The sequence below is a fragment of the Hoplias malabaricus genome, chromosome 1 (genome assembly GCF_029633855.1).
Source record: "Hoplias malabaricus isolate fHopMal1 chromosome 1, fHopMal1.hap1, whole genome shotgun sequence".
Taxonomy (NCBI): Eukaryota; Metazoa; Chordata; class Actinopteri; order Characiformes; family Erythrinidae; genus Hoplias; species Hoplias malabaricus.
The window spans coordinates 37467961-37495395 of NC_089800.1; the positions used below are offsets into that span (position 1 = coordinate 37467961).

Genomic DNA, 27435 nt, shown 5'->3' on the forward strand with positions numbered 1-27435 from the left:
GCAACATTTGCCCATTATACTGAATTACGGCTCCACTTTTGCTGGCACAGGCAGCTTGCGAGCATAAATCACAGCCAGCACTGGGACATGTTCCTGATGTCCAGCCTCACTCTCAATCAGTGACCTGAAGCAGCACGAGCAGGACCAGCCTTTGTCTCAAACACAACTGATGGCTTTGAAAATACATGGAAGTAATTCAGCATTCCTTTTGAGATGATGCCTAAGTTATTACAACTTATAACACCATTATAAAAACAACGGTTTGCATTCCTGGTACTTTAGCTGACAGTTTTGAGTTTGAAATGCTATCAATAATCAATATTATTGAAGTGGATACCCACACAAATAAATAAATAATTAATATATTATATATATATATATTTTAGACCAAGTATTGGGTCCCCAGTGCTGGAAGCTGGGACACTGATCTAGTCCATTATTCAATACTCCAGAGGTTGCCAATTTTCACCATGAAGATCCCTGGCACTGCACTTTTTTTTTTTAGTTTTCTCTAATCAAATCAGATTCTTTTCAATCTTTCAATCATTGGTGAGTTATCAATTAGATGTGTTTTTGTAGAAAGAGCTATAAATATACATAAATAAATAAATAAATAAAAATCAGTAGAGGACTGTGAACCATACAATGGACCTCATCAGCCAATCATTGATCCGGTTTTCAAGAAGAATATGCAAAAGTATAACAAATATTTGCTCTGTAGAGCAAGGATTTGCATGACATTCACATTCACAAAGTGCACAATGTACTCTTTAGCCCTTCACATCTGTAGTACAGTCCCCTTTGTCCAGACCAAAACAACAAACAAAAAAAACCTTGTAACATTTTAGTCCAGGTTTGGTTCAAATTCAAACTGACACATTTACAATCGAACGTAAGCCAGAGTCATAGACCTCAGCTGGGGTTAATGCCCATACTGGGGTTGTGTGTGTTTACTTGTAGGTAATTTTACTCACTGAAATCACAGCGAGAGGTGATAAAATGGATAACATTGCCAAACAGCTCCAGAAATTCCTCTACTATAGAAACAAAAGAAGGAGGTTTGTCCCCAATTCTTTAATCGTTTTTAACACACTCGGTTCCCATGCTGTTGTTACATCTTGGGACTTCACGTCCTGTATTTGGTTTGTTTAGATGCATTAGGTTGGCATTGCATTCACATTTCATTCACACACTTGTGAAAAACTTGTTTGGTGTACACCAAAAGGGAGTGTTCACGCTTATATCTGGTTAACGTTTCAAAGGCTTATGGATCCTATTATGAAAAAGGTCAGTGGCGACTGTTTGGTCAGTGCTGAGATGAATTTCTTTTCTTTCAGCATTTGTCTGAAAGTCTGGAATGAGGATCCATCCACATAATAACATACAAAGTAGAGGAGGTAGGCCTATAAATGGCTTCTGATGGAATGGTGTTCCAGGGGCTGGACTTGGGCTGTGTATTGCTCTACAACTCTAAAATGCGCAAACTGATTCATACTGACACACATGCATATATACACACACACCACATCATTTATTAACAACAAACACACACTATATATATATATATATACACTGATATAAAGCTAGAGCAGCAAAAGAGATTCAAATATAAAGGGCAATGAGGACATTTCAAGTACATTCTTGCTGTTCAGCTTATTGAAATATAAGCAGAGATGTGGAAAAATACAGACCGTTAATATGTGACACACCCAAGGAAACAATACAACATTGTAGATTACCACCACCCAGCAAGTAATTTCACATATACAATATCCTATCAAGCATTAAACATATTAAAAAACACAGATGAGTGGCAAAACACAGAGTACGAAGATAATTTCCTACTGCTTTTATGTTCCAACTAAAGCAGTATTAGGAACCTTCGTAAGATCTGTTTGTTTAAAGACCTGCCCTGTAGGCATTCTCTTTAAAAGACCACTCTACAGTTGTGCTGTTGCATGGAAGAACCGCTTCAATCAAACTGCCCTGTTCAGTTCAATGCAGTACGGCTCTGAGAAGGGTCCCTTCCGGTAAGGGCACCAAAGCTTAAGAGATGCTCAACCAAGGACTCTAAGTAGTACAACATGTTGTGCGAAGGTGGCTTTTAAAGCCCTCACACAAATGAAGCCAAAGACAAAGCTTAGGTCATGATTCATATTCATGTTTAAACATTCTGCATCTCCAGGGCTCATTCTTAGTGGTTTGGCTGTGATCTCCATGCTGATTATACTGAATCACCAAGAACTGCCACCCTCCCTCTTTTCTCCCTTTGCTTCCACAACCACTGAGCCCTTTCCTGGATCTTCGGATGCTCTTCCCACAAGCAGTCCCACTTGCCTGCAGTTGTGCTGAGTTTTGGCAAGGCCTGTCAACCATGCTTTCGCTCTATGCAATCGCTCACCCCCATAGAGGTGAAACTCGGCAGTACAGTGCTAGTGGCCTACTGATGGTGACTGTTCACCATGAGGTCCCTGAGCTCCAGTGCAATGACTGACAGTGAGCAGTGAGTTAGGTAGCTTTGGAGAAATAGGTCATAGAACTAAAAATACCTCCCTCTCTCTCTCTTTCTCTCGCTCTCTCTCTCTCATGGTAAAAACAAATAATTTCTCAGGGAATTTACAAAGAGGGTTGGAGTGGACAGAAGAAGGAGAATGGCAAAAAAGAAAAAGCTAGAATGAGGGCTACAATCTTAGGCTTCATTGCACTTGATGCTGGGTCTTCTTGAAGGAGTGGCTTAGCAGCACAAAAGAAAATCGTATATAATTCATTTTCCTCAAATCAGTGAGGCAAAGCAGAATAAGTCAGAAATGTCAGCAGCATCCAGCTTTACATGGAGCTACTGGGAGGGACATCATCCGCCACAATAGGTGGCCTGAGATAGGAACATATAGAGTTAGGGTTATCTAGAAAAACCAGGTTACACCAACATGCTTTCAGCCAAACCAGTCAATACCTCTAAAATCTGTAACACAAGACTGGACTTATCAAGTCGGAGCAAAGGACAAAGTGTGAAAGGAAGGATAGAGATTAAAGAAAGACTAATCCAGTGGAGAAGGTTTAGAGTTTCCAAGCGTGCTGTCAATTTTGAAATGCTGGGTATGGTCAGCCTTCTAAGAAAACCTTCCTGCCCATGTTATTGTTCCAAACATATACTGCATTTTAGCTAGGTCCTTTGAATATGGTCAGTGAAGGCTGACATGTCACAATAAATCAGCTACTGTGCACACAGGTTTGTGTTCTTTTTTAGGTGAAGGCAAAACTGAGCTTCAACATAGCTTCTGTTTAAGAGCAGGCCTATAGGAGACTTTATGACTGGACAGCTTGCTCTATTCCAAAATGTGACCAGTACCGGTGAATTCAGTCCGCTGGGTTTCACCTGCTCCCCATATTTCACAATTGTAGCCTCCAGCTACAAAAGCAAGAATTTGGTTGGCTGAGAACAACTTTCCATCTTTTGTTGTCATCTCTCTTCCAGGACACACTGGAACACTTATTGTGCTACTGGTGCACTGCTAGCTGCATGGAACAAAACAAAACAGACCTGAGTAATATTGCTGGAGATGGCGTATCTGTATAGATGGATATTGGTATTGAACTGGGATCAGCAGAAAGTACTGAATCGGATATTAGAAAAGAGAAAAGCAGAACAAATGTAATCAGATGTAGGTAACAAACCTAACCTCAGACAGCACAAATACACGCATACGGGGGGTGGGTATTATTGGAGTGTGAGTAGTTTTAAGCACGTTTTAATTTAAATATTTCTATTAAAAAGGACTAAATTGCAAGCTAAATGTTTAATAAAAGGGTTTCAGTATTGGAATAGGAAATAAAAAACTGTTATCAAGCCATCTGAATTTAACCTTGTAGACTTACAAATCCAAGACTAAAGAAAATTACTTTTCAATAGACCTGTTTAATAAGAGAGACAGCCCTGCAGCTTGAGCTTCCGATGCAAGGCACGTAGAAAAAAAGGTGCTTATCCTCTTCCATTTCTGTCAGGATTTATACCAAATGTCTACTGTCTGCTTCTGGAAAAGGTTCCATTTCACTTACGCCAGCTGCAAGCGCGGGAGCTGCTGCTTCTCGCCTTTACTACATGAAATATAAGCCACATAAAAACATGGGAGAAAATTCTGGAAAAAAATTGAAACATACAACGTGCCCCTCCAAACTGTCCCTTTTTCAAGAGCTGATATAAAATGCTGGAGTCTGACTGCATGCCGAGACATTTCTCCTGTCACTCCACACAAAGGAATCTAATTGAAACTTATGCTGCGTTTTCCTCGGTGTTTGAGCTGCGCTTTTATCACTGCTGGAATTGGCTTCTGATTCGAGTCTCCCGTTCCACCTTAAAAGGCGCAGGCAGTTACATTAACGTTGTATAAATATATTTTTGTTTTGGTTTAACAGTAAACATCGAATAAAAAAGCCCACGAATAATGTAACTTTAGCTTTCACGCGTTTTTTTAATTCTAGGAGATAGGGGACAAAACGTAAGCCACAAAAGCCGTCACTTCGCAGTGTTGACGCTCTCTGGTTTACACACAAGAAGAGTTAGTCCGTCGTAGGAGCCATTTTTAAATTATAAAATGAAGCTTAGTTTAAAAGCGAATAGGGAGAGTGGTGCTGGATTCCCAGTGGCCGGTATTACTCCAGCACAGCATACCAATGAACACTGAGGTTCCTCTCTCTTTCTCTCGAACACACACACACACACACACACACACACACACACAATGCACACAGGTGAAAAATCCCTTCACATAGAACCTAAGAAACTGGTCTTCCCTCTTTCCTCTCCGAGACAAACGCGACTAAAACTCACTGAGTCCTCCAGCAAGTTCACCGCGATCGATGTATTGACCGAGAGGACAGCGGGTCAAATTAAAAACCACTTCAGCATTCCTCCATATCGGCCGTATGCAAATAAATCAGGCTGGGGAATAATATAATAATCACATCTGCCTTTTCAAACCATGCCCATCATTTGACGGGATGCTAAACACAGACCTACGCTGCCTTTGCACTACATCCTCACCTCCTTATAATGAACCCAACCTAAAAAAAATATACCGGCAACACAGACTTTTTCACGGTGTTTTAGAAATTCTCCGTAATTCTGAATATTCCCAAAGCGACTTCTCATTCCCGCTCCTCGTTAACCGGCAGAAATAACCACGAATAAAAGCTTAAAGTGATACACTTACGATTTGAGAGGGTTTTGGACCGCTGTGGCCATTTTGCTATAATGATTCAATGTAAGGCTGCAGATCCCCGGTATTGTACATGAAGCGTCCTAATATACCAGCAATTTCAATTTCATTCATTCTCTGGGGCTGCGGCTGGACGAGCCGACCAATAGGAACGCGGCTCGCCGACAGTAAAGCAGGGGAAATGTAGTTTTTAACAGAGGGGGGATTTAAAGCGGCGGACGAGAATATACTACAACGACCAGAATGTATCACGGTTTAAGGGTCCAGCAGAGTCCCGCCTCGAACTCAAAACACAGACTGTAGAGTCAAGGTTGGACTGATGGTCTCTGTATGTGTTTGTGTGTTTACACACACACACACACATACATACATACATATATATGTATGTATACGTTTATATATATATATATATATATATATATATATATATATATATACACAAATGGTCATATAAGAGTGCTGTGAAAACATCAGAGACCTTCTTTTGTTTATTTCATTTTTATCATTAAAAACAAAATTTCCCTCTATTATTTCCATTATTTCATTAGTTTTCAGTTTCAAATATATATAATTTATTTAATTCATTCATTATGTATTGTGCATCTTTGTTCAGAATTTAGTGTGTTCTCTCTTTGCCTAAAGGTGCAGTAAAATAGGTATAATAGGTGATGTTTTGCTATTGAAATCCCAGTTATTTTAATTAAATTTGCTTCAAAGTGCGTTTTAATGCTGGAATTCCAAAGGGAATAAATTTCACAAGTGACAATTCACACCAAGTTCAAGTTTGGACAACTCTGACACTCAAATCTGTGTCCTTAATCAATTCTGCCCCTGCTTTGTCCACAAAGACCTGACAGAGCAGGGCTCTGTATTGTAGCATATGGATTAAATACTAACTGTAGATGTTTGCAAGTACAAAAGTTTATATAATACCTTCCAGGCCTATAAAAATCGACTTGGTGCTTCTAACAATCCAGGTTATCAAACATATTCAGTGATGTTGAGGTCTGCGCTCTGGAGTGGTCAGTCCATTGTTCTGAGGGCACCAGCTGGTTTGTTATATTGAGATCATTTTCTTCTTTTCTGTTTAATTTTCTCCTTCCACCCCTTCCTTTCAAATTGAATTTGAAAAGCAAAAATTGCAACCAATGCCTAAAATTAATATTTGGATGTGTAGAAAATATAATTGGTTTTGTTGTTTTAAATGGAAAACAAATATCTTAAATGATTTGATGCTGTACAACAATACAAAAGGTACCTATAGCAAAAATGTGGATTGTAATATTAATTAATATTTACAATATTTGAAAATAACTTCCATATTTCTGTTTTGTTTGGTCCTCATTCATCTCTATGCTATGCATGCACACTCATTGAATGGATAGGAGAAAGAGAGAGAGACTGAGAGGGTTTGTGCTTTTGTTCTCAGAACTGTGAAGTGTAGCCTTGGGTCTGCTTTAACTTGTTGGCTTCTATGGCACCACCTGGAGCAAACATCTGGAGTAGCATGAGGTGACAGTACACTGTTCAGCTATTCAGACTGAGAGGAATGCTGAGCTATAATTAAAAAAAACAATAAATGGGATTATTATGTTTTCAGACACTACTGTGTTGCTGCTGCTTACGGGAGAATCCACAGTCACAGTCATATAAGCAACTCGGATTTTGTGGCTGAGCTTCTGCACCTGGCTCAAGAAGCCACGCTTGAAATTCTGACTTTTATAAACTAGCTTGCTTACAATACACCGCTGGTGCATGCTGTCAGAAATATGTCAAGGTAGATTGTGTCACCTTTCTCCTGAATCCAAACAAGACATTCATTCCCAACAAGAGGAGTTTTTGTCCAGGAGATGGAGACAGTGAGTCTACTGCCTTTTTAAAAAAAACATCTGAAACAAATGGGACAAGAAGCCATTTTCAAATCAATAAATATACAAGTTCTTGTTGACAGCAGTGGTTTTGACACAAGTATATAACTTTATGCTAACTAGCACATTTTGCCCCTGATACACAAACTAAGGTTGCATCTAACTGACATTTTCGATCCCAAGTCCCTATATCCCTATATTTTAGACAAGTCAGAATTGTTTACATTAGCATAGATAGAAACAAGTTAATTAAAGAGGTAAACCTCACTGATAGCTACAAACCCTGGCAAAAACTGTAGGTACAACAGTGGTTTTAAAGTCCAGTTGTTGCACCACTGTGTCACCCACACCTCAAACAAATTCAATCAAACGATTTGTATTAATAGACTTTGTCCAGATCATGTAGATTTGTTATAATTGTAAGAATTACTCACTGTTGTGGAAAATCACTACGGAATTTACCATTCTAAAACAAAACCTGACACGTCTAAAAATGCAAATTTGTCTACAGTTAAGAGAGTGTTTAAAGACCTTAATGAGCTGATGGTCTTGGATAAATGAAATAAAATATGGCAGAAGATCTGTCAACAGAAAAAAATTGAGCTCCATTTCTCCTAAGAAGGCACTTCCAATTGCCCAAGAACCAACAATGGGAGGAATCCCACAACTGCAGTCCTGGAGGGCCGGTATCCAGCAAAGTTAGGTGATTGATCTGCTCACACACACCTGATTCAACTCATCTGTTAATTGCCAGGTTTAAGGGGTGTGTTTAAGTACAGCAATCACCAAACTTTGCTGGATACTGGCTCTCCAGGACTGGAGTTGTGCACCCCTGCTCTAGTCAATCCTTAGAATAATTCAGGATGAGCTTAGGCTCAGATGCAGCTGTTTCAGTGTTCTTTTTGATTGTATACTGTTTAATGGAGATCATCCTATATGAATTCAATAATTACAATGCTACCTATTATACTTTGCATAATATACCTATGAGTATGCTTCTGAATGTTGTTGTCAGAACTGAAGTGTGTAAAGTGGGCATGTGTGCTGGAAACATTTAAAAAATAAACAAAAACCTGCCTAAAGCCAACATTTAGACTGTTTCAATATACCTTATAGCAACCCTGGTACACTGAAGCGCTTGACTTCAGTCCTGGAACTTATTTTCACTGGTGTGCACATGACCTACATTTGGGCATTTTTGGGGGGCTATTCTTTTTTTTTTTTTAAGTCAAAGTGTAGGAGTCAATAAAGCAATGTCACAGCCATAACCACAATATATCAGGCACTTACCAAAGTTGTGGGTTTGTTCAGTTTATCTCTCACAGCTATTTTTCTCCGCCCTTCTCCATTCACAACAAAACAGAGAGGAGCCTGGAGCAGCCAACGGTCACAGCCCAGAACTGGAGACTGCAGAGCGAGGCTTAATGACCTGAACCCTGCGATTTTCATGCTCCAAACTGTGTCACTATGTCAGAAATGCTGGTACATGAGATGAAAGAAGTGTCTCTTTCTCCACCATCGATGAAAGAAGAAAGGGAATGTGCTGGACGACGAAGTTTTCTGTTAGTTGATGAAAATGAAAGCCTGCAGGTAACTCATCGTCCATTATGTCATGTGAAGTGTAGTACAGTCAGCATTAGGGTTCAGCTAACATTAGCTGAAGTGCGGTGTAGCTGAAACTATTGAAGTTTAACTACGCTGACACACATGTCGTGGACAAATATCACAAAACGGCCCATAAAATTGTCTCTCCAGCAGTTGTCATATTTCACACGACGTTATATCGACAATTCAACGTACACGTTTGGTATGGTTAAGCTTACGTCGTGAATATCCACCAAGTTACTCGCTAAGCTAATGTAATTTGCAGCTACTTTTACGCTTTCCCGTCTGATTGGAGAGGTTCTTACAGTTAAAAGAGATTTTAGACTTTACTAACAACAACCAGAATAAGCGGTAGAAATATAGCTAGCACTATAGGGACTGTACAGAGCTAGGCTACCACGAATAAGCTAGCGCTAGCTAGATAACTTGGTCAACAGCGTGTGGTTTGTTTACATGTTTGTTTGCTACTAACTAACGGCTCGAACTTACAACGTTCAGTTTTTTTTCATTAAGAGGAGCGTCATATTGGATAGCAAATGTACTGTATTTTCATAATTTTTTAGTGCGGTGAGATATACCCTCTTAAAATTTGTTTTATGCTTATTGTGTTTCCGTTCCACCTTAACTAGGGCACCATTTAAGGTGGAACGGCAGTCAATTTCATGTGTATTTTGTTAATATGCCAGTGGAAAGTCCCTCAGATAACATGACAACCCTTAAAATCACTAATGATTAGTCAGGCCTTTTGAGATTTACAAAAATCTATTTTAGAACAATAAATTATTAGTAAATGTTAGTGTATTAAAAAGCCAAATTATATAGCTAGGTGTGTATATTAAAATATCTTTCGAAGCCCAAATATATTTCCTGTATTTATGAGGTTATCTTTTCATAGCGTACTCTGTATATTTACTAAAGCTATATTAACTTAATAATGCACACTTCTATATTGTTAAATTAATATACACATTAATAAGACATTTATAATACGGGATCTAAAGATACCTGCATGGGGAAGACTCAGTTCATTCATTTCATTAATACAATTTATAAAAAGTGAAGTTCATGTTATATAGTTACATTAGAAACAGGGTGATCTATTTCAAGCATTTATTTCTTTATAATATATTATTATTATTATTATTATATAAAAATTATGGCTTACAGCCAATGAAAACCCATTGATGTTATTCTAACGTATTGAGATGCCCCTGTGTGTGTGTGTGTATGTATGTATGTATGTATATATATACACACACGCACACACTCAACGATCACCTACCTTTTTTTTTCTGCTCCACGGACCATACAGAAGCACTTTGTAGTTCTAAAATACAGAGTAGTGCACCTATTTCTTTATATACTCCTTTAATAGTCAGGCCCTCACAAGACCACCACAGAGCAGGTATGATTTGGGTGGTGGATCATTCTCACTGCTGCATTGACACTGATGTGGTGGATTTTTGTTAGTGTGTGTTGCGCTGGGATGAACGAATCAGAGACCGCAATACTGCTTGCGTTTTTAAACACTGCACTTGTCCGCTCTGTTAGACGCACCTAGACCAACAAGGTCCTTGGCCCACCTTGTAGGTGTAAAGTCGGAGTCTGTTGCTGTACAGTTTGTGTTGGTTGTCTTCTAGTTTTTCATCAGTGGACACAGGACGCATCAGTGCACAACACACACTAACACATCACCAGCAACGTCAGTATCATTGCAGCATTAAGTATGATCCACAACCCAAATCATACCTGCCCTCTGGTGGTTCTGTGGGGTTTTTGAAGAGCAGGGTGAAATGGGGATAAAGTATGTAGAGAAATAGGGGAACTACAGTCTGTAATAAAACTACAAACTTCACCTGTTTGGTCAGCAGAACTAATGGACAATGAGGTACAAGCTAGGTGATCCTAATCCAGTGATTGTTCAGTGCATAATGTATGTATGCATTGCACCCTGACTTTGTTAGTATGAGTAGAAGACACCTGGAATCGTACTAAAGGCCCAGGGCTTGTGACTAATTGGGAATCTATTTGTGTTCCAAGTTTCTGCAGATTTGCTGATGAAGAATATAACACAGTCATATAAATAATTAGGATCTGACAGCAAGGTTTGGAAATGATAGTAGAAAATTTTACAAAAGATATCAAATAATTGGGAAGCAGACAGAGTGGTCAGGTTCATCCTCTTTTCCCAGAGGAAATGACTCCCAGGCTGACTCAGATTAATGTTGGAAAATCTTAATCTTAAATAAAAAAAGTAACTGTGTCTTTTGTGATGATAATAATGGTAGTAATTAATTAATTATTTTAAGCTGAAGTAAACTTACTTGAAATATAATAGCTCATTATTTTAATACTGTGTCCAAGAATATAAATAATGGCAAAGTAATTTATTTTAAATAATACATCAGTATTTAGATGTACTCTTGAGGAGAATAATGGCCCTTTTTCTCTACCTGGCCAAAATGGTATTCTGTAGCAAAAAAAAAAACCAACAACAACACTATAGTCAGTATATTGGTCAACATTTAACACATGGTTATTCCAGCAACATTACCCTAAATATACTCAGAAAACATGACTTTTGACCTTCAGTATGAATGATGGAATTTATTTCTTTTCTCATCTACCTGGTGAGAAGCCCACACACACCCCTTTACTCTCTAATATTCACTCTATCTCCATTTCTTTCTCTTGCAGGTTCAAGATGAAGTCCATTTCATGCAGATGTTGGGCTGCAGTGCTGGGCAGGCAGTCAAAGTCCTGTCCATTTTCGGTAACACAGGTGATGGCAAATCACACACACTTAACCATGTGCTTTTCAATGGCGAGGAGATCTTTGCAACATCTCCCTCTCCCACTTCCTGCACCATTGGGGTGTGGGCTGCTTATGACCAGAACCTGAGTTTGGTGGTGCTGGACACAGAAGGTTTGCTTGGAGCCTCCACCCAGCAGAACCAAAGAATGCGACTTCTGCTGAAAGTGCTGGCTGTGTCCGACATTGCTGTGTACCGTACTCGGGCAGAGAGGCTGCACAATGACCTCTTCCAGTTTCTTGGAAGCGCATCAGCTGCCTACCTGAAGCACTTTACCCCTCAGCTGCGTGCTCTGTCCAGCCGCTGTGGACTGGATGTACCTCTGTCTAACCTGGGGCCTGCAGTGGTGGTGTTCCAGGAGACTTCACGCACTCAGCTGCTGGGCCACGGTGAGTAATTGGTTGAAATTTCCCTGGAAAAGTAGCAGTAACCAAAGGGATTATGAAACTTTTATAGTGAAAAAGAAAATTAGCCTTAGATGAATAATCCCTCATGAGTAAATGTTTTTAGTGGATTGATTTAAAGTGTCTGAGATTATTCTGATGTCTTAGTATGACCAAAGTAAATTAATGCTCTCGCACATCTGCAGGGTTCTAGGTTTGTGGGTTCAAACCCTGCCTTGGGTCACTGTCTGTGAAGAGTTTGGTGTGTTCTCTCTTTGACTGTGTGGGTTTCCTATATAAGTTTTCCTCCCAAAGTCCAAAAAACACACCGGTAGGTGAATTGGATATTCAAGTGTCCACAGGTGTGAATGTGTGATGGCTTGTGATAGACAGGCAAGGGTGTGTTCCTGCCTTTTCCAGACACACTGCGACCCTGTAAAGGTTACAGAAGCAGCTACAGAAAATGAATGATAAAAAAAATAGTTGTGTAACCATACAAACCCTATTAAAAAGCTTGAGCTTCATAATTTATATCTCCAGTTCAGAGGTAGAACAGAACTTTCAATAAAATCACCCTATAATCTTTCAGTCAGCAGTACTAATATGTTCTGTGATTAAAACCTACTGTGACTCTGACTCACCAAATACAGACCTGGTGGGCTTGGGTTCTGAATGGCAGTGCATGTATAAATTTGAATATACAGTACTGTGCAGAAGTCTTAGGCACCTAAGATAATTATATATATTTAAACTAATGCCTTCTCAGTGAGTGTGGTACTTGTATAAAGTTATACATAATCACAGTTAATACAAAAATATAATAATATAAAACAAATACAAAATACAATAACTTTTTTTCCTATAAAGTGGTAGGTGTGAGTGAGTTTTGAAGAACATTGTTTTGTTCAGATACACTTTGATTGCATGAATTTGTTAAATCAACAGCACATTTAAAATCATTATTTATTACCCGGTAAAACTAGGTCTAGGTCCTCAAATTATATGGACTGCCACAAGGAGAGATTTGGACAAAGTTAAACCAACACATTAGCAAATAAACACACTCAGAAAATAGCTTTTTAAATCTCATATTCTCTGGTGCCTAAAACAGTACTGTACATTGAGAATACTTTTACTGTGGAAAAACCATGAGCCATGGTGCAAATAATGTTAGGTAGCAAATGATAAATCCTAATGTATGCATTTCATCTCAGCCAGAGAGGCTGCAAAGCATATTTCATATTAAGAGAAATGCTGTATGTGGTATTAACAGCTTTTTAGGGTTAACATTAAGACAAGTAAGAGCTACTTGGTGTATCAAAATGAGAAACAACCGCTGACGTCCCAGACAACTAGTGTTCAAATGCCTTTCTGGGAAAGCATTCCTTACTGCACCAATTAAGTGAGTATTTGGGCAAGACTAGCACAAGAGTTACCTACCTCTTTAGCAGGATTAGAACATCTGTCAAATAATATAAATGTATATAAATGTAGCCATAAATGTAGCTTCTACTTCTCTACAGACAGCACGACACCTGAAGATGTCCTGCTACAGAAGCGTTTCCATGAACTGGGTCAGAGCACAGAGGCCTTCAGCTCAGTGCAGTATGTGGGCACAAAGACCATCACTCCCCCCACAGACTACTCCCAGTTACTGGAGACAATCAGGCAACAGGTTAAGAATACAGCCTCGCGGGCCCCCCGCCAGCCAGCCATCGTCTTTAGTGCACTACAGGTAGCATGTCTTATTCTGTGTGTGTGTGTGTGAGAGAGAGAGAGACTCCATTTACAAGGAAAATTGGCATGCTAATCCTTTGCAGATCATTCTGTGTTAAGAAATTGTGAACTTGATGAACAGTTTTTTAGCTTTGTAGTTAGGGCTCACTTCCAAGGTTTATCTACCCATTAATGTGTAAATCATACTCCTTACTGCAACGTGATCAAGAGGCAGAGTCTGTAGCACATATTATGAATGGTTGCTCAGCTCTTAAAAGACCCTTAGACATGATTGTATTGTAAATCTAAAATGGAATTTGCATTGATGTATGGTTCACAAATGGTAATGCCTGTGTGTAAAATGGTTAACACAGTGTTTTTTGTCACTGAACCAGGAGGAGACACATTGATTTTACAAGCTGTCCTAATACTCCTGATATTTTTTGGATTGATGAAGGAAGAGTGTAATGATTGTGGAATTTAGATGTTCTTATGATGGCTATATGGAGTTTTAAAATTCTAAAGCATCAGTTACTGCCCTTCCTGGATCAGGGCCTTGTCGTGGCAGAAGGGCTTGTGTGGTCTCATGACCTCCAGGGCTGTTAGCTCCCAGTAGGGTCTCCCCTGGCGAACAGGTCTGGAGTGAAGATCCAGACAAACACGATCCAAGAAGCAGCTCTATGAACATCTTAAAAAGATTCAAGTGTACCCTGCCCCAGAGAGGGTTATCAGGACCTACCACTGGGGCAAGGCCTGGGGGTAGTGTCTGAAGGCGAGCACCTGGTGGCTGGGCAGCCCACGTTACCTGGCCGGGCTCATCCCAAAATGGCAGCGTGGGAGGGTCATGTGGGCTCATGTGGGAGGAACGCCCTGCCTGAACTGAACCAGAGTGGTGTGATGTTATTGGGCTTCTGTGCTAGTCATGGTTTGTCCATAACGAACACTATGTTCGAACATAAGGTTGCTCATAAGTGTACTTGGTACCAGAGCACTCTGGGCCAAAGGTCAATGATCGACTTTGTGGTTGTGTAATCTGATTTAAGGCTATAGGTTTTTGGACACTCAGGTAAAGAGGGGGGCTGAGTTGTCAACCAATTACCATCTGGTGGTGAGTGGGTTCTGATGACAGGGACAGCTGCCAGACGGAACTGGTAAGCCCAAACGTATAGTGAGGGTGTGCTGGGAAAGGCTAGCAGAGGATTCTGTCCGGATGGATTTCAACTCTCACCTCTAAGAGAACTTGTTACATGTTCTGGAGGAGGTAGGGGGTATGGAGTCTTAATGAAAACTTTTCTGGACTTCCATCGTGAAAGCGGCTGCATGTAGCTGTGGTCAAAATCTTGTCGTGCCTATTCCGGCGGTAACCCAAGAACCCGTTGGTGGACACTGGGGTTGAGGGGAAACTGTCAAGAGGAAGAAAGAGGCTTTTCGGGCTTGGCTGGCTCAGGGAACTTTTGGTACTGCGGATGGGTACCAGCAGACGAAAAAGGCTGCAGCGAAGGCAGTTGCTGAAACAAAATCCAGAGCGTGGGGGGAGTTAGGAGAGGCCATAGAGAATGACTTCTGGGCAGCCTCAAAGAGGTTCTGGAAAACACTCCGACAGCTCAGGAGGGGGAGTGGGGACACTGTCCAAGCTGTGCTGTGTATGGATGGTGAAACTCTGAACTCGACTGCGCATATTGTTGGGCATTAGAAGGAGCACTATGAGGAACTCCTAAACCAGAGAGACATGCCTCCTGTGCAGGAGATAGGGCCAGACGTGTTTGGGGTGTTGGATTTCTTTTCCTTGGCTGAAGTCATTGACGTGGTGAAAAAGGTTTGCAGTGGCAAAGCCCCAGGAGTGGATGAGATTACTGAAGACACTGTGGGGCTGTCTTGGATGAGACGCCTCTACTATATTGCATGGACCTCAGGAATGGTGCTTTTGGATTGGCAAACGGGTGGTAGTTCCTAAGTTTAAAAAGGGGACCGGAGAAAGTGTGCCAATTGTCATGGTATCACACTTCTCAGGCTCCCTGGGAAAGTCTATGCCAAGGTGCTGGAAAGGAGAATCTGTCCGATAGTCGAACCTAGGATTTTGGAGGAACAGTACGGATTTCGTCCTGGCCGTGGAACTATGGACCAACATTTTTACTTTTTCACCAATGATTGAGAGGGCGTTGGAATTTGCTACGCCAATCTACACATGCTTTGTGGATTTGGAGAAGGTGTATGACCGTGTTCCCAAAGAGAATCTGTGGGAGGTGCTTTGTGAGTATGGGGTGGCAGGGTTGCTCCGGCGAGCCGTACGGTCCTTGTACTCTCAGAGGTTCTCTCCTCGGCAGCAGGTCAAGCTTGTTCAGTGTGGGCATTGGACTCCGTCAGGGCTGTGCCTTATCTCTACTCCCGTTCTTGATGATCATGGACAGGGTGGCGAGGCATAGCCTGGGACAGGAAGGCTTCCGTCAAGGGGCTTGGGAGGTGGCATCTCTGCTGTTTGCAGACTATGTTGTTCTTCTGGCTTCTACGCACGGAGGCCTCCAGCGTTCACTTGAGCACTTTGCAGCCAAGTGTGAAGTGATTGGTATGCGGCAACAGATGGCATGCTCTCTTCAGGTAGAGGGTGAGAACCTATCGCAAATGAATGAGTTCAAGTATCAGGGGTCCTTGTTCACGAGTGATGGGAAAAGGGATCCTCAGGTTGACCGTCAGGTAGGTGCAGCGTCTGCAGTAATGGGCCATAAAGCAAAGCTCTCAATTTACTGGTCAGTCTACATACCCACTCTCAAATATGGTCATGAGGTCTGGGTAATGACCGAAAGAGCAAGATTGCGGATATAAGCGGCCGAAATAAGCTTTCTAAGATGGGTTGCTTGGTGTACTCTCCATGATCGGGTGAGGAGCTCAATGATTAGGGAGAAGCTTGGAGTAGAGTCGCTGCTCCTTCGCTTTGAAAGGAGTTGAGATGTTTCAGGCTTCCGATGAGGACGCCTCCCACTGGAGGTATACCAGGCATGTCCAACTGGAAGGAGGCCCCGGGGTAAACCCAGGACATTTTGGAGAGATTATATAAACACAGCTGGCTTAGGAATGGCTAGGGATCCCCCAGGAGCAAAAAGATGATGATGATGATGATGATTACTGATGGATATTCTAAATGCAAGTGGCTATTCATGAAATGTGGTTGTGTTATGTTTTGACTACAGGTTATGCATGCGTGGACTACAACTGTATGACTGGGAAATAGGAAGGCTAAACAGTTAATGAAGTATCTTTTGTCACAGCAGTTATAGGGAGCCTGTATATCTGGAGAAGACGCTGTTACATGTATCCATGAGAAACATGTATTGTGAATGTAATTAGGAATTAATGTGTAGTACAATGACTCAGTTATCGTTTGGATTTTTGATGATAATTCATTTGTCCACATAACTTATTAAATGTGTGTGGTGTGTTTTTTTATGCACTTGAACGAGCTGTTTAAACTATACAGTAGTGGATAATGAAGCATAATTCTTAACCCTTGCCTCAATGATTTGACCATGTTATGTTATTCTTTCTTTTCTGTCAGGCCTTGAGTGATAGGTTCTGTGGAGAGATCTCAGATGACAAATTCAGCACATACTCTTTTTTTCCTGATGAGTATTTCACTTGCCCTTCTGTCTGCCTTAGCTGCAAGTAAGTTTTCCTACTTATGTTTTTTTTTTTTTTACTTTGAGTGGATGCAGACTGGAGTAGGCCTATCACAGTAGCCTTTTATTAATAATTTTCTATTAATAATTAATTGCAATAAAATATATTACTTTCATGTTAAGGCTATTTTGTGCCATTATGTGAAAATGTTAATAAAAAATGTGTTTATTAAGAAGATTCAGCCATTGGAATTGGAATACAGAAATTTTAAAACATCCTAAATAAATAATAAAACATAAATGGAGTTTAAAAAACTGCCCAGAAAAGAGAGATCAGAGAAAAAACAGGACAGAACAGAGTGAGTGTCTTAAATTATTGGTGACATTCATTGTTATGTAAACAAACACAATGGGCGATATTGAGGTCAGCAAAACTTAAAACTTATTTTATCAGTGATTTAGGAGGTGAGTAGGATGGATCAGAGGTTTGCACGTAAAAGTTAAATGAAAATGACATTTTTATATATGTGTGTGTATATATATATATATATATATATAAGGAAAAACTTTTTTTATTTGGCTCCAGTGTTCGCTGTAAAAATGGAATGAACCATCAGAAAGACAGAGTACCACATATGGCTGAAGGGTTGTGTCAGTATGCCCATCAGTACAATAACAAAGTCCTCATCTGCAAGGTAATTGTATGTCACATTCATCACTTGAATGATGTCACATTCATCACTAGCATGAAACAAGCACCTAAAATAGTTTTTTACTTTCTATAGAGATGCTATGAGGGTGGAAGGGAGGTGATAGTTGTGCCCAAAACATCTGCGTCTTCTGATAATCCTTGGTTTGGTTTGGCTAAATATGCATGGTCAGGGTAAGTGAGTCATTTCTTCCTCTTGTAACATGTTGTTCCTTAATGGATTTATCCGTTTATATCCCCCAAACTGTCTTCCTCTTCAGCTATGTTCTGGAGTGCCCAAACTGCGGCATCATCTACCGGAGCAGGCAATATTGGATGGGAAACCAGGACCCTGAGAGTAGTGTGGTACGCCCTGAGGTTAAGCATGTCTGGCAGGGGGTGAGTGCTTGATCTTCCCTTTGCTTCCATTTTCATATAACCTCTAACCATCTCAAAGACACTCATGTTTCCTCTGAACTCTCTAGTCAGAGGTTTTCCAAACAGACCATCAGAATGCTGCTCAGAGGGTGCTGGACGGAGTCAACTATGTCATCCAGTCCATGGCTGAGTACAGCTCTGGTCCCACCAAAGCAGTCACTGCCTGGATTACAGACCAAGTGGCTCCCCCATACTGGAGACCTAATGCTGAGATCATAGTAAGTTAACACTGTGTTTGTTCCAAGATTACAAAACAGTGTTCCATTCTACATCTCTCTACCCGTCACTTGGCATTCAGCATGGTGACGATTGAAAAATGGATCCTGTAGAATGTTGGCATTGTTCTTCTAAGGAAATTGCACATGTGAGTATGCAGTTGAATAGCCATTTCTGGAATATATGCATCGAAATGTGGATGAAAACATAGGCAAACATTGCTGTCTAAATAGGTTGGAAACACAAGCAGTATTTCAGCATATGTGAAACTCTGTTATGTTCATTTATTTCATTTGATTACAATATTGTGTGTGTGTGTGTGTGTGTGTGTGTGTTGGATTTCACCACAGTACTGTAAACGTTAATTACACTCAGCAACAGGTAGGGGTTCCCAGGAGGAAAAAAAACAAAACAAACAATGGTTACAATTTTTCTTTAAGACCCCCTTTAATGGGCATATCACCTGTTCAGATGATCTTTGTATTTATCTATTACCTGTATGATTTATGCATTATGTAAAGAAAATGGCTGCAGTGTGCTTTGTACTTTGAAACATGCAGTACATACAGAGCAAAGTATTACAAACCTTAGCCATAAGCAGCAAACTACTTAGAATGAATGCAGCCCATGGGTTTGTGATCTCACAAAGATATAAGAGCAGTGGGATATTAAAGCAGAGGATGAATGTGAGAGATATTCAGTCGCTTAAAATGGATGTTAGACATGACAGGGAGCAGCACCCCTTAACATTAACAGTGGTAAAATCACTGTAAATCAATTGGCTATAAGGCTCAATACAGAAATGACAAACTATAAAATATTCAATACAATAAAAATCTAAAATTAAAAAAAGTATTAAAGCTTATGGTTATGGACTTTAAGTCCTTGTTTAATATCATTGTACTTTGAAATATTTTACCATGCTTAAATCTGTTATATGAGGAACCTATAATTCAAGTTTACCAAGTAAATCCCTAAGGGAGCTGTAAACATAAGTGTGTTCTGAGGACCTCTATAAATTTAACTTGCATTGTGAACACAAAAAGCAACAAAGTCAACTGCAAGTGGGTTTTGTAACAATTTAACTCCTTGCTAACAATTTTTATTTGATTATTTTAAATAAAGTAACGGGTGCTGTATAAAATTAAATATCATGAAAAAGTTGATTTATTTCAGTAATTCCATTCAAAAACTGAAATTTGTATATTACACTTATTCATTACACATATACAGATATTTCAAATGTTTATTTCTTTAAATGTGATGATTATAACAGGCTACTAATGGAAACGCTGAATTCAGTAGCTCAGAAAATTATACTACTACTTAAGACCAATATAAAAAAGGATTTTTAGAAACGCTGGCCAACTGAAAAGTATGAACATGAAAAGTATGAACATGTACAATACTCAATACTTAGTTGGGGCTCCTTTTGCCTGAATTACTGTAGCAATGTGGCGTGGCATGGAGTCGATCAGTCTGTGGCACTGCTCAGGTGTTGTGAGAGCCCAGGCTGCTCTGATAGTGACCTTCAGCTCTTCTGCAAGGTTGGGTCTGGCGTATTGCATCTTCTTCTTCACACTGTCCCATAGATTTTCTATGGGGTTACGGTCAGGCGAGTTTGCTGGCCAATTAAGAACAGGGATACCAGGGTCCTTAAACCAGGTACTGGTAACTTTGGCACTGTGTGCAGGTGCCAAGTCCTGTTGGAAAATGAAATCTGCATCTCCATAAAGTTGTTCAGCAGCAGGAAGCATTAAGTGCTCTAAAACTTCCTGGTAGACGGCTGTGTTGATCTTGGACCTCAGCAAACACAGTGGACCAACACCAGCAGATGACATGGCACCCCAAACCATCACTGACTGTGGAAGCTTTACACTGGACCTCAATCAACGTGGATTCAGTGCCTCTCCTCTCTTCCTCCAGACTCTGGGACCTTGATTTCCAAAAGAAATGCAAAATTTACTTTCATCAGAGAACATAACTGTGGACCACTCAGCAGCAGTCCAGTTCTTTTTGGAAGTAAGACGCTTCTGACCATGTCTCTTGTTCAAGAGTGGCTTGACACAAGGAATGCGATGCTGAAACCCATGTCTTGCATATGTCTGTACGTGGTGGTTCTTGAAGCTGCAGCTGCAGTCCAGTCTTTATGAATCTCCCTCACATTTTTGAATGGGTTTTGTTTCACAGTCCTCTCCAGGGTGTGGTTATTGCTTGTACACTTTTTTTCTGCCACATTTTTTTTCCCTTTCACCTCTATATTAATGTGCTTGGACACAGAGGTCTGTGAATAGCCAGCCTCTTTAGCAATGACCTTTTGTCATTAATTGTCTTGCTCTGCTCGTGTAAGGTGTCAGTGGTCGTCTTTTGGACAACTGTCATGTCAGCAGTCTTCCCCATGATTGTGGAGCCTAAAGAACTAGACAGAGACTATTTAAAGGCCTTTGCAGGTGTTTTGAGTTAATTTTGCTAATTGGAGTGTGGCACCAGGTGTCTTCAATATTGAACCTTTTCTGAGATACTGAATTTGGGGTTTTCATTAGTTGTCAATTATAATCATCAAATTAAAAGACAAAAAAAAGACTTGAAACATATCAGTCTGTGTGTATTGTATGAATATTATATACAAGTTTCACTTTTTGAATGGAATTACTCAACTCAAATAAATCAACCTTTTCATGATATTCTTATTTTATGACTGGCACCTGTATTCTTAAATGGGTGGTCAAAAAGATTAGGGAGAATTGAGTTAGATGAAGCTGATCCCCTAATGTGTTACCCTTGTGTAGGAATGTCATGGCTGTAAACGAATGTTCGAGGAAGCAGAGAGGAAGCACCACTGTCGCTCGTGTGGGGAGGGCTTCTGCCAGGCCTGCTCCACCCACAGCATGCCTGTGCCTGAGAGGGGTTGGGGCAGCAGTCCAGTGAGGGTGTGTAACGCCTGCCATCGTGAAGGAGGAGCTCCACAAACTGTACAAGGTAAGCAAAAAAATACATGTTTTACTATATTTATTAGCACATTTACTGAGAGCTAAAGAGGTGCTTTTACTGCTTGATGTACATGGTAACACTTATTACTCTTCAAAATTAAGGGCAGACATTAATTAAACTAAGTCCATTGAACATAGCAATATAAAAAGCTTTCAGTCAAGGCACTTCATAAGCCTTATTCGGATGGAATTAATTTTACATTAAAAACTGTAATAATAATAATTTACTATAAATAATTTTACTATAGGACATCAGTATGTTTATAATGAAGTCAGCTTCCCCTAAAATGTCAAAAAATAAGTGATCAAATATATACTGTTGTGTGTACATGTCATTGAATAAATATGCACTACAACGCGCTCAACTTTTGTTCAGAATCAGCTTCTTATCACTGGTAAAGACGTGGCTTTCCTCGCAATAATTCCCGCAGTTTCACAGTGATTTAAACAGCGTCCACAGAGTTCAATAGCGAAGTGCGGCGAAACGAGACGAGTCATTGGATAAATGCTGGACTTTGTCCCGACCATCGGACGCTCAGCGTCTCTGGGGGTCTATGGGGCAGTGGGCTGGCCTCGACTGGCCCGGACGCTCAGCTTCTGCATGATGATTGGATGATCTGTCTGAGGCTGAATCCCTTTTTGATTGACAGCGAAATGAGCGAATCAGCGATCCTTTGGTGTAAAGATTCGTGGGAGCACAGGCGGACACACTTCACATGGGCCAAGGCCGTTTAAGCAGCCTATCTCTGCTGGCCATTGAGAGGACACTAGTCAAGTCACTGGAAAAGACGCCTTGTTGGTACGACAGGGTCACAGATCATTTTCTTAAAAAGGAACAGAGGGTAGAATTTATGTATAAATAAAGCGACACATTTTATGATATAGGCCGAAATTGAGCTTCCCCTCCTTGAAAGACCAGCATCCACCACTGGTTCACAGGGCCATTACAAAAAAGTAAAATTTCTTCATCTTCAGGATATCAATAGTCTGTTATATTGTGTTTTCAGTGAGACTTTCATAGTTTTGAGACACATTGAACATGAAGATATAATACTAGTGGCGACAGAATGCAACTAGTGCATCATTTAAGGTGAAAGAGAAAATCCAAATGAATCGATTGTTCATCCTTGGTGTCCCGGATGTGTATCTGAATTTTTTTGTAACTCGTATTTTGGTATCTGAATTTTGTCTACCGAATTTGAGCAACTTCAAAATATATTGTTTGACTTTTTTTATCTGAATTTATTAACCTTGAATAATTACAGTGAAAACGTGTTCTTGAAAATTCACAAGATCTGTTCAAGAGCATTTATATTCAGATGCATAATTTCGAAGCAAAATATTCAGAGGTGTAAATCTGAAGACTTAAATTCAAAAGCAGCAAAATTCAGATGCATAATTTCAGTGCAAAAAAAAATCAGTGCTACCAATTCAAAGGTGGTAATATTTCAGAGTCTGATGAGACAGATTTGCTTCCATATTGGAGCTAATAATGGTGAAACTATGGATGCATATATGACTCTTAGTCAACAGTTGATATGCATATACATATTTTGTGTAATGACATTTTGTAAAGTAGATTCTAGAAAAAGATATATTAGTCCTAATTTGGTATGTTTCCCTTGAATGGGGCACTTTACATCAAACCACTTGGAATCACAATTTAGGTCAATTATTTGTCAGTAATTACGTCAAAGTAATCGCAACTACTATAGGCAAGGAATGATATGGTTACAACTGCGCTTTTCGATAAATTTAATTTGCACGATTATATGGCCATACTTTTCATTCAGTTTGCATACGTTTACTAATTGTGGCATAATTCCTCATTTATACCCTATGAGATTCAAAGATGTCTGAGAGTGTGGTGTTTAATATTTTATGCTTTTAATATTTTATAAGTGGTTACAGAAAATGCATGCATGAATGAATATTTTATATATATAAAAACATTCAAATTATTATTGCTGTTACTTTCTGAAGTATCGCAGACAGAGCCCCGGACACTGGTGGCACGCAGAGTGACTGAGGTGGCTCAGTCCACGCTCAACATTGTCTCCAATGCAGTGGACTACCCTCTCTGTGAGTTTATCAACTGCATAATACAAACATTGTCCTCAGTGTCATCACAGCCTTTGAATCCCCAACCCTTCTGATCAGAAAGGACTGCTGTTCATTTGACATACTAACATGTTAAATAAGACCAAAACAAAAAAATGTATAATGTTTGGTTGTTATTTACGCATAATAAACAAAAACAGATTGCCAAATAACGTTTGTATAACAGACAGCAATCTCTATATTTCACCCACACCCTATCAGATTTTAGCCATTTTTTTATTTTCCCCAATCCTCACACAGATGAAGAAACTCAGGAAAGCAAGATAAAATTGATAAAAACAGGGATTTTTGAGGGATGAGGGATACAAATTTGTGCTAGAAAATATTGCAAAAATTATTATAAGCTATTCTCTACTAACACATTTAAGTTTCAGAATAATGTAAACATGGTGTTATCACATCTCTGTTAATGAGCCCTGTGTTTTAGGACTGAACATTGTGTGGAAAATATATTTGATTAAGCTACAGACCTTCTTATCAATCCAACATATTATTATTATTATTATTATTATTACTTTTTTTTCTGGCTTGAGGCTGGAAAGCTGAATGTTTTTTGCCTGACCACCATTTAATGAGTTCTGGTGTGAATTTAAAATTTAACTGAATAATAGGACGCAATTAAAATTGCAGCTTTTGTGGTTTGCAAACATACTTTTGATTCCAAGACATAAAGCAACGTTCATGATCTGTGTTGCTGTCTCTGCAGGTTTTGTGAAGGGTGTGGCACGACCTGATTACTGGGTTCCGGATCATGAAATCACAGAGTGCCACCAGTGCTCAAAGGTCTTCACCTCCAGTGTGCCTAAGCACCACTGCCGAGCGTGTGGTCAGGGTATATGTGGTGCCTGCTCGACTCAGACCCGGCCCGTGCCCTCTCACGGTTGGGATCACCCAGTGCGGGTCTGCGACGGCTGCATTGTTCGCCTAAACTCTCAGTGACTTCAAATATATCTGCTGGCCCATGACATTATTCTCAAAACCTATACGTGTGGTAACCCAAGGGCCTTACTGGTACATACTAAAACAACAAAGGTGACCAAGTACAAAAGGAATACTACTTTCCAGTTAAGGAGCTGGAGAAAATAATAATCAGAATTTCTGATAACTCCTTTGCTTAGACTTCGGATAACGAACTTTAGACTATCAGATAGTGCTGGCGCTAAGAAAAGGATTTCCTCTCGTTTTAGACTGTTAACATTAAAGGTTATAGATTATTAGCCATAAAGAAAATTTTACAAGATGCCCTGAGGAACAAAGTTCACAAAGACTGTTTTTGATTGCTGGGGTGGTAAATGTATAAATCACCCTGATGTTTAGTCCTGGACTCAAATAGTTAAATTTACATGTATGGCATTTAGCATCCACCCTTATCAAGAGCAAATTCCGAAAGTTCTTTGTGTTTAAATGATCAAAATCACAAACATTCACATAGTCCACCCCTAATTTCTGTAAGACATGTGAATGAGCAAATTTAAATCATTTATTTTTTCCAACTTTTGTGATTTTGTTTAACATTAGCTAAACTATTGTTCAGTGTGTGGCTCTTTTTAAGCCAAGAGTTACAGGAAGCAGGAGTCTTTCAGAAGGGCGTGTATTTATTAGGTGTGCAAATAAGTTTGTGTTTTTCTGTAACTTATCGTTTGTAATGAAAAAACATTCACCTACTCATTTTGTGATTTTATGGTATTAAAAATGACAGTGGTTCACATCAAAATCACCATCTTTAAATTGTCTAAACCAAAACTCGCATATACTTTTGGATGCAATATTATCCCTAAGGACAGAACAAATTGATGCACATGCCTTTGAAGAATTTTCATTTTTAAATGACAAAAAAAAACCTATAAAACATATTTGTACACCTAATATTATATATTTTCTACTTTGTGTTTTAAGTGTCACGGCAGTGCCATGGACAGCGACAAATTATGCAACAGTTAAAGTGCAGTTATTTCTAGTTAAAATCCACCTCCTTGAGATGCAAACCAAAAAAAGTTATTTTAGTATGGTTTCATGTGAAATGCAAACAGAAACTTAGACCACGATTTCCATAAAGTGGTTGTGACCAGAATCAGAGAAAGTGATGTCTTTAAGAAAAACAGACATATAATGTACTACATATTAACCTTTTATGCATCGTTTTGTACCCTATTGCCTTAAAACACTGCACATACATCTCATATTCGAAAAACATTTTAAACGAACATCTCAAAATTGAATTAATTATTGTCTCAGCAATGAGGCAACATATTAATTTGATGTAGAGACATCTTCCGGTGGTTGCTTCCTGTTTTCCCACTGCTGTTAGTATATTTAACTTACCAAGTTCCTCTAGACTGCAGCCTTTTTCATCAAACCTCTCTGAATATCTATGTTAATGTATAATAATATAATTAAGCAGTTATTTAGAAAGCTATGTTTAGAATCACTATTTAATATAATAGAGCTGCCTTATTCTAGCATGCCAGAGATCATTGAGCTACTCCATTAATGGCTTCTATCTGCGTTCTGTTTTTCCTAATGAACCCAAATCAGTCATCAGATATCATGTTCAACCAACGATCCTTGTGACAGCTCATACTTAAGGCCATAATTAATTTAAAACTACATTTGAGTAAAATCCACACGTAATGACTATTTAAGGGAACAGGAAAGTTATACTTATGATGTAGAATGGGAATTCAGAGAAAAAATATATGCTACTTCATTACTTACCACTGTGCAGCATCTCATAATTGCAAGGCAGCCCTAGTAGGTTCCAACTAGGTCGTAACTGGAATTAATACTTGGAGGAAAGTACTTATTTAAATTATAAAATGTGACTGAGCCAGATTGAGTCTTCATTGTTTGACCTCTGTTGTGACTCACATGCCCTTTATTGACTTTTTCAGTGACTATTTTGACCGCCAAAGAGACCGTTCACAACTGAAAAGTTTAGTCTTCGCAAAAAAATGTTCTGCAATGTTTGCAACCTAGCCAACGTCAGATCTACTGACACATTTGCTTGCTCAATTTCTCCAAACATGAAAATTTTGTAACATGGGTTTAACACACTTCAGAAGATCAGTGGCCCAGGACTAGACTTTAATTGGAGATTAGAAGACCAGTTTTTAGAGAGCCAAGGATACACTCTGACATTAATAAAAAGCTCCATATAAGAATATTATTGCATATTATGCCCTATTAATTTGTATCATACTCTGCTTTGTACATTGTCTGTTGTTCCGTGTTTAGAGACCAAAGCAATAGGTATCTATATGTGAATCTAGTCTAATATTTGGTAAATGTATTCTAAAGTTTCCTGAAGCACAGAGGGGAAGGGTCCCTGAATGAATCAAAAGAATATTACTCTTTGCTCAGCTTCTATTTCAGTGTACAATCTTTTAGCAGAATACAAAGATGACACTTTCACATTGCTTTTAGCACTTTAAGAGTAGAAGAAGATTAAGTAAGGGAAATATTATGGAATTTTGTGGGACTGTTAACTTTGTTTTCTTTTTCATTTTGAAGCTAACCTGTGGACTGGACACATCACTCTGGCCTTCTATGAAGTTATTTAACAAAAGCAATGATTTTAATTGCACATTTCAGGCATATTTTTCCTTGAATATTAAAAGTGTATAAAATTATAGAAGTACAATTCTATTGTATTACATAGTGTTTTCTTCTGATTATTTCCTGAAAAAAAAAAGGGTTTTAAAGCATGGGTGTGGAGGTGGGGGGTTTAGGTGGGGTTCCTCAAAATGACACGGTGTTGTTATTATTATTAT

The 27435-nt window shown here is 39.3% G+C and overlaps 2 protein-coding genes and 1 long non-coding RNA gene across 5 annotated transcripts in view; 1 reads left to right on the forward strand and 2 right to left on the reverse strand.

Annotated features, from left to right (window-relative positions):
- dpf1 (double PHD fingers 1) overlaps positions 1 to 5330 on the reverse strand; it is a 78377-nt gene extending 73047 nt beyond the window's left edge. Inside the window, 2 exon segments of the mRNA XM_066662440.1 lie at positions 5211 to 5249; positions 5251 to 5330. Coding sequence (XP_066518537.1) covers positions 5211 to 5249; positions 5251 to 5330 — 119 coding nt within the window.
- Positions 5331 to 6329: 999 nt separating this feature from the next.
- Positions 6330 to 8415, reverse strand: LOC136688749 (uncharacterized). 2 transcript variants are annotated; one of them, XR_010801448.1, is made up of 3 exons: positions 8375 to 8415; positions 7008 to 7105; positions 6330 to 6773 (listed from the first exon to the last, which is right to left on the reverse strand). It is a non-coding gene; the product is annotated as an uncharacterized lncRNA (long non-coding RNA). The 2 variants fall into 2 exon arrangements; XR_010801442.1 differs by lacking the exon at positions 8375 to 8415 and adding an exon at positions 7616 to 7636.
- On the forward strand, positions 8388 to 27294 carry si:ch211-11n16.2 (zinc finger FYVE domain-containing protein 1). 2 transcript variants are annotated; one of them, XM_066662438.1, is made up of 11 exons: positions 8388 to 8674; positions 11387 to 11891; positions 13409 to 13620; positions 17152 to 17258; positions 17799 to 17907; positions 17998 to 18095; positions 18182 to 18299; positions 18386 to 18556; positions 21344 to 21533; positions 23528 to 23626; positions 24372 to 27294. In XM_066662438.1, the coding sequence occupies exons 1-11, from the start codon at positions 8552 to 8554 to the stop codon at positions 24602 to 24604; spliced, it is 1965 nt and encodes a 654-aa protein (XP_066518535.1). In that variant the 5' UTR covers positions 8388 to 8551; the 3' UTR covers positions 24605 to 27294. The 2 variants fall into 2 exon arrangements, with proteins under 2 accessions (XP_066518535.1, XP_066518536.1); XM_066662439.1 differs by lacking the exon at positions 8388 to 8674 and adding an exon at positions 9167 to 9256.
- The last annotated feature ends 141 nt before the right edge of the window (positions 27295 to 27435 follow it).

Bases quoted from the DNA above. Each gene is read 5' to 3' on its own strand.
- si:ch211-11n16.2 (XM_066662438.1), top strand. From the start codon at position 8,552: ATGTCAGAAATGCTGGTACATGAGATGAAAGAAGTGTCTCTTTCTCCA. The intron at 13,621-17,151 runs GTAGCATGTCTT...CTTTTCTGTCAG, and splicing joins TCGTCTTTAGTGCACTACAG to GCCTTGAGTGATAGGTTCTG. The intron at 21,534-23,527 runs GTAAGCAAAAAA...TACTTTCTGAAG, and splicing joins AGCTCCACAAACTGTACAAG to TATCGCAGACAGAGCCCCGG.